Below are 18,249 nucleotides of genomic sequence, written 5' to 3' on the forward strand. Positions count from 1 at the left end.
CAGTTATATACAAACTAACTGAGCAACCCCCATACTGCTACCCTACAGTCAGGAACAGAGAAGTACAACAGAAGAGTTTGCTCCTTATTTCTTGAAAAAAAACCTAAAAGCAAAAAACTCCCTGGTGTGATCATCACGTTTAGTCTAGCTGTTCCTCTAGAATCCATCACAGCTGTGCTTTTACTCTGCTCTCCCTGGGGATGTCACAAGAAGGATAAAAGAGAATAACCAAACCAACGTCATTCTTTGCTGGCTGACTGCTGTATTACAGCAAAGAAAGTTTCTCAATGGTTTCAGCAAAGACTGAACAGAAAATAGGCAGAACGGCACTCAATTCAAATGTCTCTCATCTCTCTACATTGCACTGAAACATGTGCAATAGGGGTATCTAAAAATTATTTGCAGAATTTGAAAAGATTAGTAGAGAAGCACATGAAAAGACAGGATTGAAATGGAAACTATCACACCAGAGAGATGTGGCATTGTTCAAGAATTCTTATTTAAATATTTATATTATAAATATCTACACAAAACTCTAAAATGTACTGATGACATGAAGGTGAGACACCACCACCCTGGCACAGGGGAGGAGCAAGGTACCATACAGAAAGAAAAAGAACTGCAATAATGGAAACGGAATGAAATTCAATACAGCAAACTACACGCTTGAACACAGCAGCAAGGATTTCTGTTAGAAAGTAGAATATTATAATGAAAATTGCTGTAACTGGCAATGAGCTGATCACAGAATGACTACAAGCCAGCATCATCAATCAAAAACAAAGGTTTGAAAAACTTTTCAGCAGTGAGATTAAAAAAAGAAAAACACAAACAAAAAAATCACCACCAAACAAACCCCACCACTAATTTTGGATGTTCTTCCAATTATTTTTATAATAGTTAATAGATAGACTAATGCAACAAATGTTTTAACATCTTTAAGCTCATCTAGAACTTAATACTGCCAGGTGCATTCATTTGAAATAGTCTTTTATTTGAAAGCAGATACACGGAAATCACTTTATCCAAAGCAAAGCGTTTATTCAATATGCGTAAAACCAGAAGGTGCAAGGAAGGCTGTATTATATGGCTTGTATAGAAAGACTGATTTAAAGCAGCTTTTTAGTCTGCACAATGAAAAATGTTTACTGGTACCTTCTGCATCACTTTATTTTAATATAAGCCATGAAAAACATGAAGAATCATGTGAAAATAAGCCTAAGCATGACCGTAGGGAAAACAGCAAACATTACACAGATTTGTTGATAGCATGACTCATTAATGTAGAAAACCCTAAAATTAATAAATAACCCACCAGACATGATTAAAACCAAAAAAATATAGCTACACATGGTAAAAGCAATGTGAAATAGATCTCTTCATCACTTCAAAATGCTATCAGAATATGACACCAGGAGGAGTCCACTCTTTTCAAAGGCACCTAAATTTCCAAATATATTATCATTTCAAATTAAAACCTAAATATTTACATACATATATCCATCAATATTTAAAAGTAAGAACATATGCTTTGCGGAAATAGTAGTTTTCCCATACTAACCTACTTCTTGAAACTTGTATGAGTTGGTTTTTTTTGTTTTTTTTTTTACCATATTTGAGTCAGATCATTTCAGAATGTAAACTGGCAGAATAAGTATTTCCTCTATCTAGTAGGGCATTTGCTCATTTGTACTTGGCATTTCTTTTGTCCGTATTTCACTTTGGTCAGTCAGGTAATTCCTACATTCTAGTTACCCCAGAACTAATTAATGATATATTACACGCAACTCCATAAGCCTTTTTAATAAATTGCAACAGTACATTTTATTATGAAGACCTGTTCAAAGAAACTATTACAAATGTAAGCTCACAGATCTGTATCTGGGTATTTTTGGTCATACTTTGTATTGCATTAGTCTACTATCTTTTTTTTCAGTCCCACCCCCTATTTTCTTACTAGCTTGAGCATTCAAGTCTTTTTTACTCACTTCTGTGCTCCCTGAGACAACAGCTTTGTCCACGTTCACCGATAGCTGCTCTTCAGTCTGGCAGACTCCCAATGACCACTCCGCACAGCGGTGATGAGCCCAGCAATGACCTAATGCATTATGAAAAGAAAAAAGCTTTGGTTGTACAACTCTGTCAAGAACTTCCTGTAAGTATGGAATTTAGTTCTAGTAGTAAATACTTGCCAGATAAAATGAATAGTCTCTCTTCCTCCTGTTTTTCTTGTTGCAACATTTAATGCCCTTATTATCATAGACGGAATATATTGCAGTTACTATCAGACACTAAGTATACTGCAATTTTATATATATATATATATATATATATATATATATAAAAATAACATGCCTTCCTCTTCATTTCAGCACATTCTGTATGTCTCTTTCTATTTTCAGATGCCCAATTATATAATCATAACAGTGGGGTGTATATGATTCTATGACTTCATGAGTCTATATGCAATGTTTGTGTGAGACACACAGAGTTACATTTGATCTTGTTTTTCACTGTAGGTAACCTTTGTCTATGTATGTACTCTTAACTTATGATTCCCAAGGACTGGATACAGATCTGTATGCTCATGTAGAATGCACTCACATGATACTTCAGAATTCTACACGAAACTTTTAAAAGCTCAAAATACAGCATGGGCAGAAACACCATATAAACAACTGAGAAAATTGTGTCAATAGAAGAAACACATTATGAAGATATAACTGGAAATGTTTATCTACATAACAACAACAACAGCAACAACAAAAATAATCAGAATTTGCAGAATTCAACAGGCATCTCTTAAAGTTTCTAATTCAATTCTGGAAAAAGCAACATAAATGATGCATACTTCTGAAGGAATTGTGATAGCTTTATACTAGATAAGAAATGATGCTTTACATTAGCTGTTGCAACTAGGTACATGGTCAACTTAATCATTCAGCAACAAAAAAACCTCCCCCCAAAATCTCTCTAAAGGCCTGGATTGAATTGTCTACAAATAACAACAACTTAAAAAATTTAGAATGATAACCCCCCTTGCCCATCCACACATACTTTAGTATAACTATTTGAAACAAACCATTACTCTTTTTTTGTTTTTATTTAGACTTCAAAATTAGCTTCTACACTTATGAAAGAATGACATAATTGCACAAACAGATTTCCATTTTTGAGGCAAAACATGAGTGAACTATCGGCATCAAAACATTTGGACATAGATGCTTTCTGAAAAAGTAATTCATAACCGAGTAAAAAGAAAAGCTCCATTAAAATGGAAGAGCAAATGACATACCAGACAGTTTTCTGACAGAAAACCTGCAGATACTGGAAACATGCTAGTGTATTATGCCTCTACTGTTCTAGCAATACAGCTCTTTTACACTAGGACTTGAAGAATTATATTAAGCTGTGTTCTCATTTCTTTTTCCTTTTCTTCCCAAAACAGAATCATGATACTGAAGATATTACTACCTAAACACTAGTTCTGCAGTATGACTCCAGGTATTTCCCATACAAAGCTGACAAAGATTCTGTCCAGTACTTGAGAGCAGACTATACAAATCCACTACATAACATTGGTAAAATCTACAAAAGCATCATCAAAACACTTGACAAACACTAGAGCACAGAAAACCAACAACTGAAAAACTTCACTATCATTGTAGCTATTCTAGTACTACTGGATGGAAACAAAGGAGGACAGCTACATTATCTTACCTGTTGGCTCAAATAAGGCTTGAACATCAATGTCATCTGGTAAGCCAACTAAACTGAGTTCATCCCAGAATTTGACAACCTGATCGTCAGAAGCAGTTTGGGTGCTTACACTTGTACATGATGCTATACTCGATCGAGATCTGTATCAGGGAGCAGAAAAACAAACTTAGAAGTGATCACATTCTTTGTTCAATTAGCTAGATACTTGTAAATGTTCCAAAACTCAGGGAAAGTGAATGTGAGCTTTTCCGAACACATAAAATATAAATCAACATTAACAAAAATATTTCATCTTCATATTTCAGCCCAACATTTTCCCCAATAACAAAGTTTTCAGGTAAAGCTTCTATTCAATAGATAAAAATTTAAAAAATCTTGGTAAATATACCCCTTTACCCAGCCTGTTCTCTCCCAATTCTTCGGGACAGATGCTTCTTTTTTTAAAGTTACTTCTGTTTGATATTAAAACTTGCGCAACCCTTGAAATGGAGAATTAGGTAATAGCAAGCGGTCTGTGTTACTCTGGGGAAGAAGAGATTTAGTAGGAAGAAAAGAGAGTGGCAAGCACCAGCTGCAGCTTTCATATGGCCCTCTCCCTGTAGTCTTAACAGCTGGTCCGAGGGACAGCACTGACTGTTATCCTCAAAGGAGACTACCACAGCCAGAGGTAAGATGCCTAGATAAAATAGAGCAACTATGGGGGAAAGGTAGAAAAAAGACCAGGAGTGAAAAAGCTGCTTGGAAAGTAATATCTTTATTCAATGCCATCAACATGTACAAAAAAAAAAAAAAAAAAAAAAAAGGGTGAGGGATGACCTGAGGGCGAGAGGAAAGGAGTAGTGAGGAATTGAAGAATTGAAAAGTGCAGTGATACAAAGACTACTATTGTGCTGCCATGGGATGATGCGGTTTATAACCTTATTTATTTGTTCTCTGAATTCTGATCTCAACAAAAACCAATTAATAAAACTCAGATTACTCCACTAAGAATCCATGACTCCCCTTCCTTTATTTCCTGCAGACCAAAACCGATCTTGGACATCTAAGGATGTGCATTAGACTTACTGGTAAAAAAGAGACATGACATGATCTCTGATCCTTCAACAGCTGGTATAAAAGGCGGTGCTGCAGTTTCTATTAAGGTTCTTGAACTTTGTTATTCTCCCCCATTAATAACTCAAACATATTTATTTGCTGTTACTTCTGAATTTCTCGAGTTGAGACAGCACAAAACCACCTCTCTTTCCTAACTTCTCTCCTGCTTATAACCTCTAAAAAAAGATGCTGATAAATGACCTACTGCCAAGAGATACATTAAGCACCAAATTTTAACCTGTGGTAAATCTGCCTTCCTGAAAACCATGCATGCTTTTACTTCAGCAATTACATTCAGAAATACATGGGGAAAAAAACCCAAACAGTTTATGGGGAGAAGAGTAACATCCCTCTTGCACCAGCCAGAAATCTTAGAAACTTGTTGATTATTACATGGTACCTTCCTGACCTGCATCATGACAGAAGATAAAAATAAAAATAAAAAAGAACGAAAACCTGTTAACTGTGACGCTATCAGTATTTTATTTAGGTCTCCCCTTAATAAAACAGTGTTAACCCATTCTGTTAACCAAGCTGGTTCCAGAACACGGCCCATGTCCAATGGAGCCACCTCTGACACTGAACTGCATTTATACTCAAAACACAGGCGTTTGAAGTGATGTGAAGAAAAAACTAAATCCTCATTGACAAGGCATTTTTATTAATATGAAAGCTTTCTCACAAGATCAAACTAATCCGTTTAAAGTACATCCCAATTCACTCTGCAGGTTCATTCCCAACAGACCATTCTGTCCTGCCCTGTTGTTCTTGGCCCTTCTGTAAGTAATACCTCATATGCCTGTAACATAGCGTCACTGAGGGGAGTGGGGTATTTTTGTTACCTTTAAGAACAGCTATTTTTCCCCGTGGACGTTACACAACGTGCATTTTTACACCAACAATGTAACTGTATAAACATCCGCCATGCACCTGAGCAATACCCTCAAGTGTAAACCACACCGAGCAGCTTCTCCAGCAGCCAGCACAGCCCTGGCGCTGACTAGAACACCTTTGAAACGTCACCTTGAACCGAGCTGACTGAACAGGCACTAATGCGACGCTTTCGGACGGTGTTTGGGCCGGGTCCGAGGAGCAGCAGCCCCGCCCGGGCCGCGGCCCCTCAGGCGGCTCCGCCTCAGGGCGGGCGCGGCCGCCGCCTCCTCATTGTTTGGCGGCCTCGGCCGGGCCCCGCGGGCTGGCGCGGCCCCGCGCCCGCAGCCAATCGCCGGCCTCCAGCGCGGCGCGCGGGGCCCGCCCCACAGCCCCACGGACCCGCTGAGCCTCCGCGCACGGCGGGGCCCGCACAGCCCCACGGACCCGGCCCCACAGCCCCGCTGGGCCCCGCGGAGCCCCGCGCTGGGAGAGCCCCCGCGCCTACGGCGATCCCTACGATGCCGCATCCTACGGCTCTCTTCAACTTAAGGAATGGCAGTACCGATCAAAACAACGCAGCGGATGGAAAGTACAGGGCAAAAGCTGTACGTGTAGCCGCCTGCTTCATCTACACATGTTTACAGCAAAAGCCAAGCACCACAAAAGCAGAACAAGCATTGCAAAAGGCCACCAAGCCCAGAGTGCAATTTCCACTCGAGATACAAGGCTTTGCGTCGAGCTTTCCCGGAGAGATGCGCAACAGCAGTGAAACACAGCTCTGAGTCCGAACAGCCTGAGTAGTTTCTTCTGCTCCAGAAAAGTTGCGTGGAGGTGAACTACAGTTAGGAAGAAAACTCTGCTACAGATCTGCTTGTTAACAGCACAAAACAAGGTTTATAAGAGGAAATTCTCTGCATCCATAGGGCTGCTGCAGGCCCCTCAAAGACTGACTTTAATAAAGCAACACCTCTGATTCATCACAGCTTATTACGACGAATGTAAAAGCAGCTTCAGCAAGCAGAGCAAGTCCAGGCACTAACCCGGAGCAGCAGGACACATGTACAGCCCAGCTGGGGCTCCCCATCTGCAGACCCACACATGTCCCCACAGATTCCAAAGCGTGCCTCTGCCATCAGTCACCCCTCCTTCAGCGCCCGTGCCACACCTTACACCGAACAGCACCTCGCTGTGGAGCGGTGTCTGTCCCTGCCACTCTTCAGCGTTCCTGAAAGGTGGAACTGACCCGAGAGGAGTCAGGATGCTGCCCTTCGATGCGGGGACACCTGGCCGCAGCCCAGCTACTGAAGGGTGAGAAGCCATTGCTGTGTGTCTGCCACAGCACTGCTGCCACCGCGGGAGCCAGCGTTGGAGGGCTGCGGGAAGAAAAAGCTTCCACAGCATGGGCAGAGGCTTCTAGTCACTCCAGTCTAGGAAACACATGACATATCAGAAGTCCATTACCTTCTACAAGAGTAGAAGGTTCAGCCTTACCAACAGATCTGTGCTTTACAATAACCATGCTACTACTTTCCTGTGTTCTTTCGGAGTCAAGATTCTCACTGGAGGGGAGAAACCAACCAATCTTTAAAAAGTGGAAGAGACAGCTATTCCTATACCACTTGCATGTTTGGTTTCGGGCTTGTTTGTTGTTTTTTTTTCTTTGCCACCCCCCCCTAAATAACTAATACTAATGACCCACATTTTCACAAAGACAAGTAATTTGCCTATTGCAGTACTGTATCTGTAAGGGTGCTTCCTGAAGTTCATAAAAACCAAAATATTTATTGTAGAACAGACTTACTTCTTCTGTCCTCTCTGTTTGCGCGGCACTGAGTTTTGCCTTGGAGTTCTCTCACAAGCTCCATCGGTGCTGTCGCTGGCTTCACTCTTAAGTAAAGGCTGGTTTTTCCATGGGATAACATACCCAGGAGTTGGACTGAATTGTTTTAAGTCTCCTTGTCCTAATGAGCTCCGTTCTCCACAGTAACAAAAGGCGCAGAGTTGTTCACTGTTAAAGGGAAGATAATTACTTCTTTTTTGGGGGGGAAAACAGCAGAGGATACACCATCAAAGAGCAACTTTCATGCCAATGTAACCCTTTATAACAAAACAATAAAAGCCCCCAAGTGCTGTCAGGTATCAAAACTCAGCATTCAGAAACACTATTTCCAGCTAATTTAAAGTTACATTAAAAGAACTTTTTTTGTTCACAAAAGCACATGATTAACAAAACAAAACCCCCCACATATAACATTCAAATGATTTGAACAAAACGGTTGTATTTTAATTCTGCATCTAGGCACACACTTGCTAAAAGGCGTTGGAAAATGGGGGGAAGAGAAGAAAATGGAAGAATTTAATAAACACCTCACACCCATAAAAACTCAATGTTGCCATCATAGAAAAGGCAAAGCTCTGTCTGTCTTTTTGAACACGGAACATTACTACATGTATAACTTTGTAAACACATGCACCTTATGTGTAACACAATGTGCAAACACTATATACCAAAAAGGTTTAATGAAACAGGAAAAAATGAAGTAAGGAGAAAATCACAGCAATGGCTACAGTCACACATAGCGGGGCATACTATATACACAAATCAAAATACTCTCACTGACTTTAACACCAAAACCATACCTGAAAGTTTTACCAGAGGAAATTTATATTTACAGAACTGTGACCGCTACAATATCCCTGTACCATTTGCAATTATGTTTTAACATGCATAACATAGCAACAGCATTGAAATGACAGCTCTGACAGCGCTCCTTGTGTCACATCATATGGAAGCTACTGAAAAATATTTCTATAATAAACATAACCACAAACTTAAAATGTGAACTTCTGCAACTAATGCAGTTTGCATTAAAGGAAGGCCATTTAACACATTTTTTATGCTTAAATGAGCAATTCTGTTTTCTTCATATTTATGCCCCTAAGACCCCTAAAAGATGCCTCAGGGAATCAGGATGATGGATGGAGGCTTGGGTTTGCCTAGATCCCATTTAAATAGATTTCAGTGCACTCCAAGGTGGCACATTTGGGTTTGGGGCACGCTGTGTTGGGTGGGCGAGCACAGTCAAGTAAGGTGGGAGGAAGAGAAAACCTTAAGGTTAAACTCCTGTACAATATTCACTAAATTCTGGGGGAAAAAATAAGGACCGCCTGTGCTTTTCAGCCAGGTGAGGCAAGAGCACCAACAGAAAAAAGCAAAAGTAGAACAGGAAAGTTCCAGTTGACAATAGAAGACCCTGAGAATCCAGCAATGCCTCTTAGATTTCGTTTAATGTACTCTGGGATGGGTCTTTTGCCCTCACCACAGAGAGGGGAAAAAAAAAAGAGGAAAATATAAACAAAAAAAGAAACAAAACACAAGTGGGTACATAAAATGCCTTTGAACTGCTCTACAATTACAGCACTGGTAATGCCAGACAAATGCTAAGGAAGGGAGCAGAACGTCATGAGCCCAGAATGAAGCCAAATACTTATTCTTATGCTCTACAGGTAGGACTGCACTTTCCCGAAGAGAGACAGACCTTTGGAGACATGCAGGTTGGTGAGCAGGTAAAATAGGTCCCATTAATAGTACACAAATTAAGATCCTACCATAGCACTGTTAGGAAATATTCATCCTCGCTTTCACAGCCTCGGTCACACATCCCTCACTGATCCTGCCTGAACACAGGACCAGCATGAGCCACCACAACCCCCGGAGCTGATGGCAGATGTCTGACATGTTCCAGAAATATTTAGAAAAAGATACCCAAAGATAAAAAGATGTAAAGAAAATATGGATAAACATAGCATAAGGATGGGGGGAAAACTAATAGTTACAGCTAAACAGTATCTATGTCTATTTTAAAGCTAGTTTTCAATGCAATAGAGCAACAAAAATTCTTATTTGTGATGTCAGTGAATACAACCACTAGAGTAGCAACGAAAGCTGATCTGGCTTCACAGGCAGCGTTTGTAAGAAGGGAAAGCAAAGCTATTTACGCTAGTTGAGACTACAGAGACTTGTGAAGAGACTTAAGAGATTTAAGCAGGCAGCACCATGGTATATAAATTACACTAGTTACAAACACAAGATTATCCACAGCGGAATAAATAATTATTCATACATCCTGTTAGGACAGACTATCACTGCTCATTAAAAGACTCGAGAATAATTACGACTAAATAAACAAAGCGCCTTAAAGGGAAGTTGTAGCAAATACGCAATCATGTTAAGGTTTATAAAAGAGAAATACGCAACAGTAATTTAAAAAAATAACCTAACTTTTGAAAGTGGTATTATTTGAAAAAGGAATACAGGGCTAAAGCAGATATTTCTAGAGCCTGTAAGGCAGCTCCGATATCACAACTTCCAGCAGTAGCTTTCTGCAAGCAGAGTGAAGTGAAACAACAGGAGCAGCGAGTTTCACAGCTACTCTGCAGCGTGGTGCGGACAGCTGTGAAGCTGTCAAGAATCATATGGTTTGTGCTACTGCTCCTGCTCCAGCAAAGCTGGGGACTGCAGCTGAAGCAAGCGCTCGAGCACTCGCTGCGGGGAGGGGGCTGGGGGAACCCTTTGCTGAAGGTCTGCGGGTACACCGATGCAGAAGTTAAAAGACAGGAGCAGCAGAATGTTCCCAGGCCACTGCCAAGAGACACTGGGGCTGAGACAGAGGGGAGGGATTGTAAAACGGCGTGGGGAGGCTTCATGCTTTCCAGGGAGGGTAAGCAGAGGGGCTTCAAACTATCAGGCACCCAAATACCTGGAAACAACCAGCGGCTGCGTACTCCCTGCCTAGCATCGACACGCTAGAGAGACCCCTCCGCCTCAAGAGTGATCCTCTGTTTCCTAACATGTCACGCTGCTGATCCATCATGCAGTACAAAGTGGCCAGTTCCATCACGTTAGCCTTTTAGGTTTAAGTGCTCAGTAAATATTTTAAGTTACGTCTGTATGGGCAGAAGGTAGAGTTTTTCATTCCTATCATCTAGGATTGCAGAAAGTACTTACCAATCTACTTTCCATATGTCAATATGCAATTAGAGGATCTAAATCTGTGATGCAAGAAGAGCTCTCATATTGAAGATAACGAAATTGAGATACTGGCAACTCTTAAGATCAAACCCTAGATCTGTTATCATAATTACCATATTTTCAGAACAGGCTAATTCAAAATGGGATAACAAGCAAGAGACGATGTGTCACGTATCTTTTTATAAGCTTCCTTTTCCTTTTATAAGGAAAATAAGAAAGAGAAAGCTCACCAATACTCCATTTAAGATATATCTATGATGCTCCAAACAAAAATATAAATTTGTTATCTGTAATTTCAACTTAATTCCTACATTTTCCCAGAACAAATGCTACCTTTTAACCTAAGTTTAACATTCCACAGATGGTTTATTACCAGTAGGCGCTTACATAGCTCACCTCATCCCAGAGGATTTCATACATCTGTATGCACACATATTTTAACGCAGAGGAAGAAGTATGTTCAGAACAAACAAAACATACAACTGGGTTTAGGGGAGGCAGTAAGAGGCAATAAGGCTAATAATGTCTGAAGCTAATTTCTGTTCCTACGAAGCCATGAGAGGAAATCCAGACTTAAATGTTAGAAAGAAACACTTTCTAACAAGAAACATGTAGATCTCAGCAGTCTGCCATAGCCATTTTCCTCTGCAAGTTCTTAGTTCATTGAGTTGTCTGGTCAGTACCTCTTCCTCACCCAGAATTTACTCAAGCCCCTGACAAGGATCTAAGATGCTACAATCCTTCCCAGTCCACATCCCAACAAAGAAAAACAAAATGCCCTCCAGCCAGTTAATCTTGGAGGAAGGGAGAACAGTCACAGTTTCCTCTACTTGGCCGATGACATACAGTCACACAGACTTTCCCGTTGAAAGGAGTTCATTTCAACACATACAGTATTGGGCAACTACTTGTGCAATATTAAATTACAACCAGAGAAGGAGAAACATCTTCTGGTTTCCTTGCAAAATATTCAAAAGAGTTAAGGTAAAACTGACAGTCCCCCAGACTTTTTGTAACAGAATTAAGGCCGACCATCAGGATTACCAACATTTCAAGCCCACCAAGTGCCTCTGTAGTTATACTCCTAAGAGTAAGTAGAAGCTCCCTCTCGGTCCCTCTGCATTGGGAAATGGCACTGGGGTATCCTGTGTGAGCCAAGGCTCCTTGATAATAAGCAGATGTGCAGACTGATTTATGTAAACAAGTTTTGTTTATGTACTGTTCTGTATCTTGCAGATCTACGCTTGTGTCTGCATGAGTATCGTGCTGTGCAGCTGGTGGAAACCCTCAGACTGGTCCACCCAAGTCTGTGGGACCCTCAACAGTATCAGCTGTGACCTCTCACTCTCCTGCCTATTTTTTGTACCTGGGTCTGCAATGATATGGGGCACTGTCATCCGCCTGCAAATCCGTGTACACAGCCGGGGGAATACATTTCCCTTGCCCATTTTTGTAAGAGTAACTTTCTTCTGTGTCTCCAGGATCCGCCGTACAGCTGAATGCCAAGGAAGACAGCAAGTGGCCTATGCTGAGCACGTCTACCGGTAAGACGCTTGAAGTTATACTTTTAGTACTAAATGGTAAAGGAGGCAGGCTAAAGACAATCCTGCAGCTGCCTGTTCTGCAGGGAGGTGTTAAAAGGTCCCTTTTCTTTCAGGAGAACATGCACAGGGGGATCCAGCATCCAACAGAGATGAACAGAAGCTGTCAACAGCAGGAGAAAGACATGCTCATGGATTCAGCTCAAGAGATGCTCTCCTCTTACTTTTTCTCAATTCCCTCCCAGCCTACTGTGGGACACCAGTTATCACAGAAGTTTTACTGTGCATTCACCTTTTCAATTAATCTCATTAAAAGCAGAGGTTGTTGTTGCTGTTTCAACAGGAAAATGCAATGGATTATATCTGAGAAAACACAAGGCATGGCAATTCCAGCAAGATCCACTAGCTATAACCGTTGCCTTAACATTAAATACGAAGTTAGAGATGATCATGACTGCCACAATAATGATTGCACTGAAGTAAAAAAAAATTTAAGTAATTGGAAAGCATAAAGTTCTATTTCATTAATGTTTTGGGTTTAAAAAGAAGGTGAGGAGGGTATAATTTGATTTTTGCTGTGAATGAATTTGTTTTTAAAGGAATTCTGCAATAATTCTTCTCAGTGTCTGGAAATGCCTTCAGGATGTCTTTTTCACACACTCTAGCATTTGTGAAAGGTGAAACTAAGAAGCATAAAACCTTGGGGTTGCATCAGTGAAGTTGTTACAGAAATTTGAAATGTTTTTAACATCTACTTCTCACAACTAAAAAGCTCAGCACAATGAAATTGAATACTTGGGAGCAAAACAGAACTTCAGAGCATCATTTGTACTGATTACCAAAGCAGACTGATGAGAACTGGCCTTGAGAATTCTTCTCCAGCTAACCTTGTTAGTAGTTTTAACATATGTTAAAAGGCTAAATTAAATGCTACAGGGGATCTAGTATTTATTTAGCTATGCCAAGTTTTGTTAATGCACGAACTACTTTGCCTTCATTCTTCATTTTATGTTGTGTTATTTAGAGTAAATTGTTTTTCTCCTTGGTAAAGATGCACCATTGTATCATTTATGTAAATTCAAATGAAGACCCGTAAGCTGCATTTTAAGTGAAAAAAGGTTTCTGGCTTAAAACAACACCAGGGGTCTGCATCAGTGTGAGCTCTAATGTGAGATATTCACAGAGGTGAAGTTATTCTAAAACTCAGGGGTTTAAATTAAGCTTTTCAGCTTCATCTAAGTATCTTGTAAATATCTGGACTTCAATAATGAAGAGGCTTGAAAGGAAGCAACAAAAGAAAACTCATTAAGCAACACATAACAACTTCACATTGATACAGGGTTAGCAACCCAATAAATCACCCTTCTGAAGGAATGATACTAAGGACAGAGAAGGATGGGAACTGCAACATGGAGATACCACAAAAAGAAAGATGCAAAAGTTCTCAGCTGCAAGCTATATTTAAGTGTTTGACATGCAAATGTTCTCCTTCCAATAGGAATCTGAATCATGGAACAACCTGAAATTTTGAAGTGGTTTGACACTATTTCACTATTACACAGAGTTGGTTTTGGAATGAGTACTTAACTTACATAGCACAATTCCATTAAAAAAAGGAGGGCAGGAGGGAGTTCGTATGAACTTCAGGTGAAGAATTTTAAAACTTTTAAGTTTGCACAAAGCAATTAAACTGCATTAGACAGTAATTGCTTTCCAATTTTTTCAAACCAGCACAGTTGGAGTTCTACAGCCATATAATTAACTTAATGATACTCTTCCCATTTGAAAGAAAGAAAACATTACCCTCCAAACACCGTCACCAAAACAACACATTCAACTGACATTTTAAAACCTAAAAAATATGAAAATATGCTCTTATTCACCTCAATATATGTCAGCCTTAATTTAAACAAATGTTTAAAGCTCAGTGATGATTTCACATACCCTAAATGCAGGAGGGGTTACCAGAATGCCAGTGCTGAATAAAGTGGATTTAGAGGTCTACTCCAAGGCCACCTAGAAATCATTCTTCAATGTCCATCTGAGCTGACTCATACTCTCAAACAAAAACCCCATATAGAATGCAACTATGAGCATACCTGAAAGGTAACACAACGCGATTTTGAGAGGTGATTTAACCTAAGCAATAAAACCCAAAGAATAGAACATACTGTGGCCTCTGTCTTTGGTGTGCCTTTGTGCCCAGAAGGTATTGTCTGTTCAAGCCAAATCTGTTGGCAAATCAACACAGATTACATCAAAACCACATAAACTTCACGGAGGTGGCAGCACCTCTTAGGAGGCAGCTTCTTATGAACGCTAAGTAGGGTCTAACAACCTGAAGATACCAAGCTGGCTTTAAATAGCGGTTTTTCAAGAAAGTTTCAAAATTGTTCAGTCACATTAGGGAATGGAAAAGCGTGCTTTTCTGCATAATTTGAACTTTGTATTTTTTCTTTGGAAGTACGTTTACAGAAGAGATGATACAACACAGTGGGGCACAGTGGGGCTCTTTAGACAAAACTACGCTGGGTCAGATTAAAGGTTCATCCAGTCCTGTATGGTCAGTGTTAGAAATAGGATAAGCAGATGCACAGGGGATGCTGAAGATCAAGGCAAATATAGGACCCAGTACTTTCAGTTCTGGGCCTCCCTGTATCAGCTGTGATTCCTATATATTCAGTAATTCTCAGTTTCTCTTTCATGAACTTGCCTAGGCTGCTTTTGACCTCACATAAATTTTCATCAATCCCCAACATCCTTTGGCAAGGATTTCAGTGTCACTCTAGACAGCTATATGCTGTGCAAAGAATCACCTCCCTTTATTTTGCAATTAACCCTTAGAAGTTTCACTCTATCACCCTCAGTTTCTTCATTAAAGGAAAATGAACAGTCAGGATACAGCCACCCACCCCCCCCCATACGATTTTGCAGCTTCTTATCTTCCTCCTCCAATCTCTTTTATAGTCTGAAGGGTCCTAAAATACTTAACTGGAAGCTACTCCAAATCTTTCATCAGGCTTTCTGATGTTTAAGTTCTACTACATTCAGTTTTGAAGTTAGAGACACGCTTTCCGTAACCCTATGGAAATTAGCCTAAGTTTGTTTCTCTACGTGCTTCTGACCTCACCGAGTAGATCAATTAAAACTTCAGCACATCAAAGCTACGAGCTCAAAAATTCTCTTTTCACTAAGCATGCTCGATTCTCTCTCAGCCCCTGTGTGCAAGCAGACTCCACATACACCATCCTTACTCAGCAAACGACCATCCTTCCCACAAAGGTTAGGGACACTCACAGGGCTCAACTCTGCATCCACAGCTTTGGGAAGCTGTAACTCCAGAGTTTGCCATTTAAATCACCTGTACTTTCTATCAGCTGTGAAATGGAAATGAAGGAATGATGAATGGGCAGGGCACAACAGAGGGCTTGCTGTGCAAAGGAAACAGAAGGTGATGGAGAAACAGGACAACTGACTGTGGGGAATAACAAGGAAAGCCCAAGGAAGCAGGAAGAGAACACAGCCTCAGCTGACATGGAAAATTAACAAGAAAACAGAGAAAGAGGTGAGAAGAAATATCATGTCACAAATACCTGTCTGGGAGCCACCAGAGACGGAAGGAAAGAAAATGCAGATCAGGCAAAGAGCCAAAACAAGAAGAAAACCACACGGAGTGGACACTGAAACAATGATTAGAACTGATGAACAGAGACTAAGATTAGAAAAGGAAAAAGAATGGGAATATGACAATGTATCAACAACACTAAAAAAGACAAGCGTCTGACAAAAAGCTGGAGGTGAAAAAAAACACCAGAAAAGGTGACATTCAGAAGAAATGAGAGAAAATGTTGTATTCACTCAACACTGGAACAGAACTTCAGATCCCAGACTCTTACCATTGCCTGCAATTAACACAAAGTAGGCATCCTGTCCACTTCTGAGCTTAATCTAGATGGGACACTTGTGTAACAGCATGGTTTGAGACTGCCAGCCATGAAATCCTGCTCATGGGATGCTTCTATCTGTCTGACTGCCATCTCTCAGAGGAGAGAAAGCTTGTCCACTCAACAGACCTGATATGCCAGTGTCAGGCTTGCTACCCAGCACTGGCAGGCCAGCAGCACAGACCCAGGTGGAGACAAGCAGCCCTAGTGGGGTGGGAGACAGACAGAACTGCCTAAAAACATCTGTGAGAGGCTGAATGGGACTCCAGAAACCTGGAGCACCTGCTCACACAAGGCAGGAGACATTTCTATAGCATAGTTTCTGTGCTTGGACCATCTTGCGTAACATTAATTCCAGGAGCAAAGGTCCACGCAACTTAAAAGGTCCAATCATGAATGTCATTGATCATGAGAGTCAAATCAAGGCGCAAATTCTACATGAGAGCATTAAACATATTATGTTCACAATGTCAATTGTTCAGCCTAGGAAAAAGGCAGGATGAAGGTTGTCTGTGAAGCCTTTGGCCCCGTTTGTGCAATACGCCTTCTGAGCTTCAAGAAAGATGCAGACCATCTGGAGAGTACTCAAAACAGCAAGAAGACTCAAAGCTTAAGAAAACATCATTTACGAAGAAAGTATGAACAAATTTGGGATTTCTGTTATGAAGTAAAGCATGCTGGGGAAACAAACTGAGAGCCTTCGGCACAAATCTATCCTCCGTTATCCCTGGCAGATGGTATGAGCACTAATGGGATGAACGCAAAATGAGGAGAGCATGGGTTAGATGTGAGGAAAGTTTACCATTTCCAACAGTAGAAACAAAGAGACTGGGAGGGACTGGTTCGGCATGATCGGGAGTTTTTATGATTGGAAGATTTAAGAGCAGTTTACACAAACTTCTGTCAGGAATGACAGCTGTAGATATCTGCCTTGGAAAAGGAGGTGAACTAGATGACTTCCAAAGGTCCCTCCCTACCCTGTGTATCTAAGGTAGAGTTGTTTTAACAACGATCCAACATAAAATTCTTCTTGAGACAATTTCCCTAGTCGATGCATGAACAGACAGGATGGACAACCAGTAAATATTTAACTTTTTAATCATTTTTCAGCGTGTAGTCTTAAGTCTTTTCCTACTGACAACATTAAAACTGTGCCCTGCAAGCCAAATGAGTAATTTCATTCTGGGCTAGACTCATCTTTAATATAACACCGAAACATGACTTCATTATTATTAAATAATTTATTTTTGTAACACAAAGGAATGCTATCTCCACTTTGCAGATTCAGAAGACAGTCATTGACTTCAGAGGAAGATACTGTAAATGCCTACATGGATCTAGATCTCGAAGTGTAACAGCAAAACTCTGCAATGATATCAAGTGCCCTGTTTTGTGCATGAGGTCCATCCTCTGCAGAAAGAATTCTTGTAGAAAAACATTTATGTAAAGCTACAAACGGTATCACAATACACTTGCATAAAAAGAAACAATTAAGGGTTCCAAAATCATCTTAATACTGTTATCTCCTAAAATTTGTGCTTGACTTTGCAACTTTAACAACTTTAAACATATTTTAATATTAAACATTTTATCTAAGTCCTTCCTGCCTAAAGATCTAGCTTCTCCTTTCATCACTGCACCGTTACTCTGTCCAGATTATCTAATCTGTCTGCCACTCCACTATTTCATTTTCCACTGAGCACTACTGAATGCTTCAAGTTTTGCAATGTGCTCTCTTTGCAGATTAAAACAAGAAAAACAAACACACACATACACACAAAAGATAAGGAATGAAGCCAAAGAAGTTCACTGCTACTTTTTTACCATTTTTTTTGTTCAAACAATCAACAGATGTTCACCAACCACTTCTTTTCGATGGAATAAAGCCCTCCACCTCCAGACTCTGAATTTGATCCTAGCAGCAACAAATAAGGGGGAATAGTGCAATTGGTCTGGAATGAAAATTAACGTGCTTTGTCCAATTACAAGTGAAGCAGGAAAGCAGGAAGGTGTGTTGCCAAGGTTTTTTTTGTAGTTTCAGTGA

General features: G+C 40.4%; 1 protein-coding gene across 14 annotated transcripts in view; it reads right to left on the reverse strand.

Annotated features, from left to right (window-relative positions):
- The window catches only part of KMT2C (lysine methyltransferase 2C), a 197,622-nt gene that overhangs the window by 114,692 nt on the left and 64,681 nt on the right, over positions 1-18,249 (reverse strand). For 13 of the 14 annotated variants that reach the window (XM_080386936.1, XM_080386935.1, XM_080386941.1 and 10 more), the window contains exons 4-6: positions 7,490-7,696; positions 3,721-3,860; positions 1,989-2,098 (exon numbers count right to left, since the gene is read on the reverse strand). In XM_080386936.1, coding sequence (XP_080243062.1) covers positions 1,989-2,098; positions 3,721-3,860; positions 7,490-7,696 — 457 coding nt within the window. Of the gene's footprint in view, positions 1-1,988; positions 2,099-3,720; positions 3,861-6,931; positions 7,458-7,489; positions 7,697-18,249 lie in introns of those variants that run through there. The other variant, XM_080386932.1, reaches the window with a different exon arrangement.

The sequence above is a fragment of the Falco punctatus genome, assembly GCF_963210335.1.
Source record: "Falco punctatus genome assembly, chromosome: 4".
Taxonomy (NCBI): domain Eukaryota; kingdom Metazoa; phylum Chordata; class Aves; order Falconiformes; family Falconidae; genus Falco; species Falco punctatus.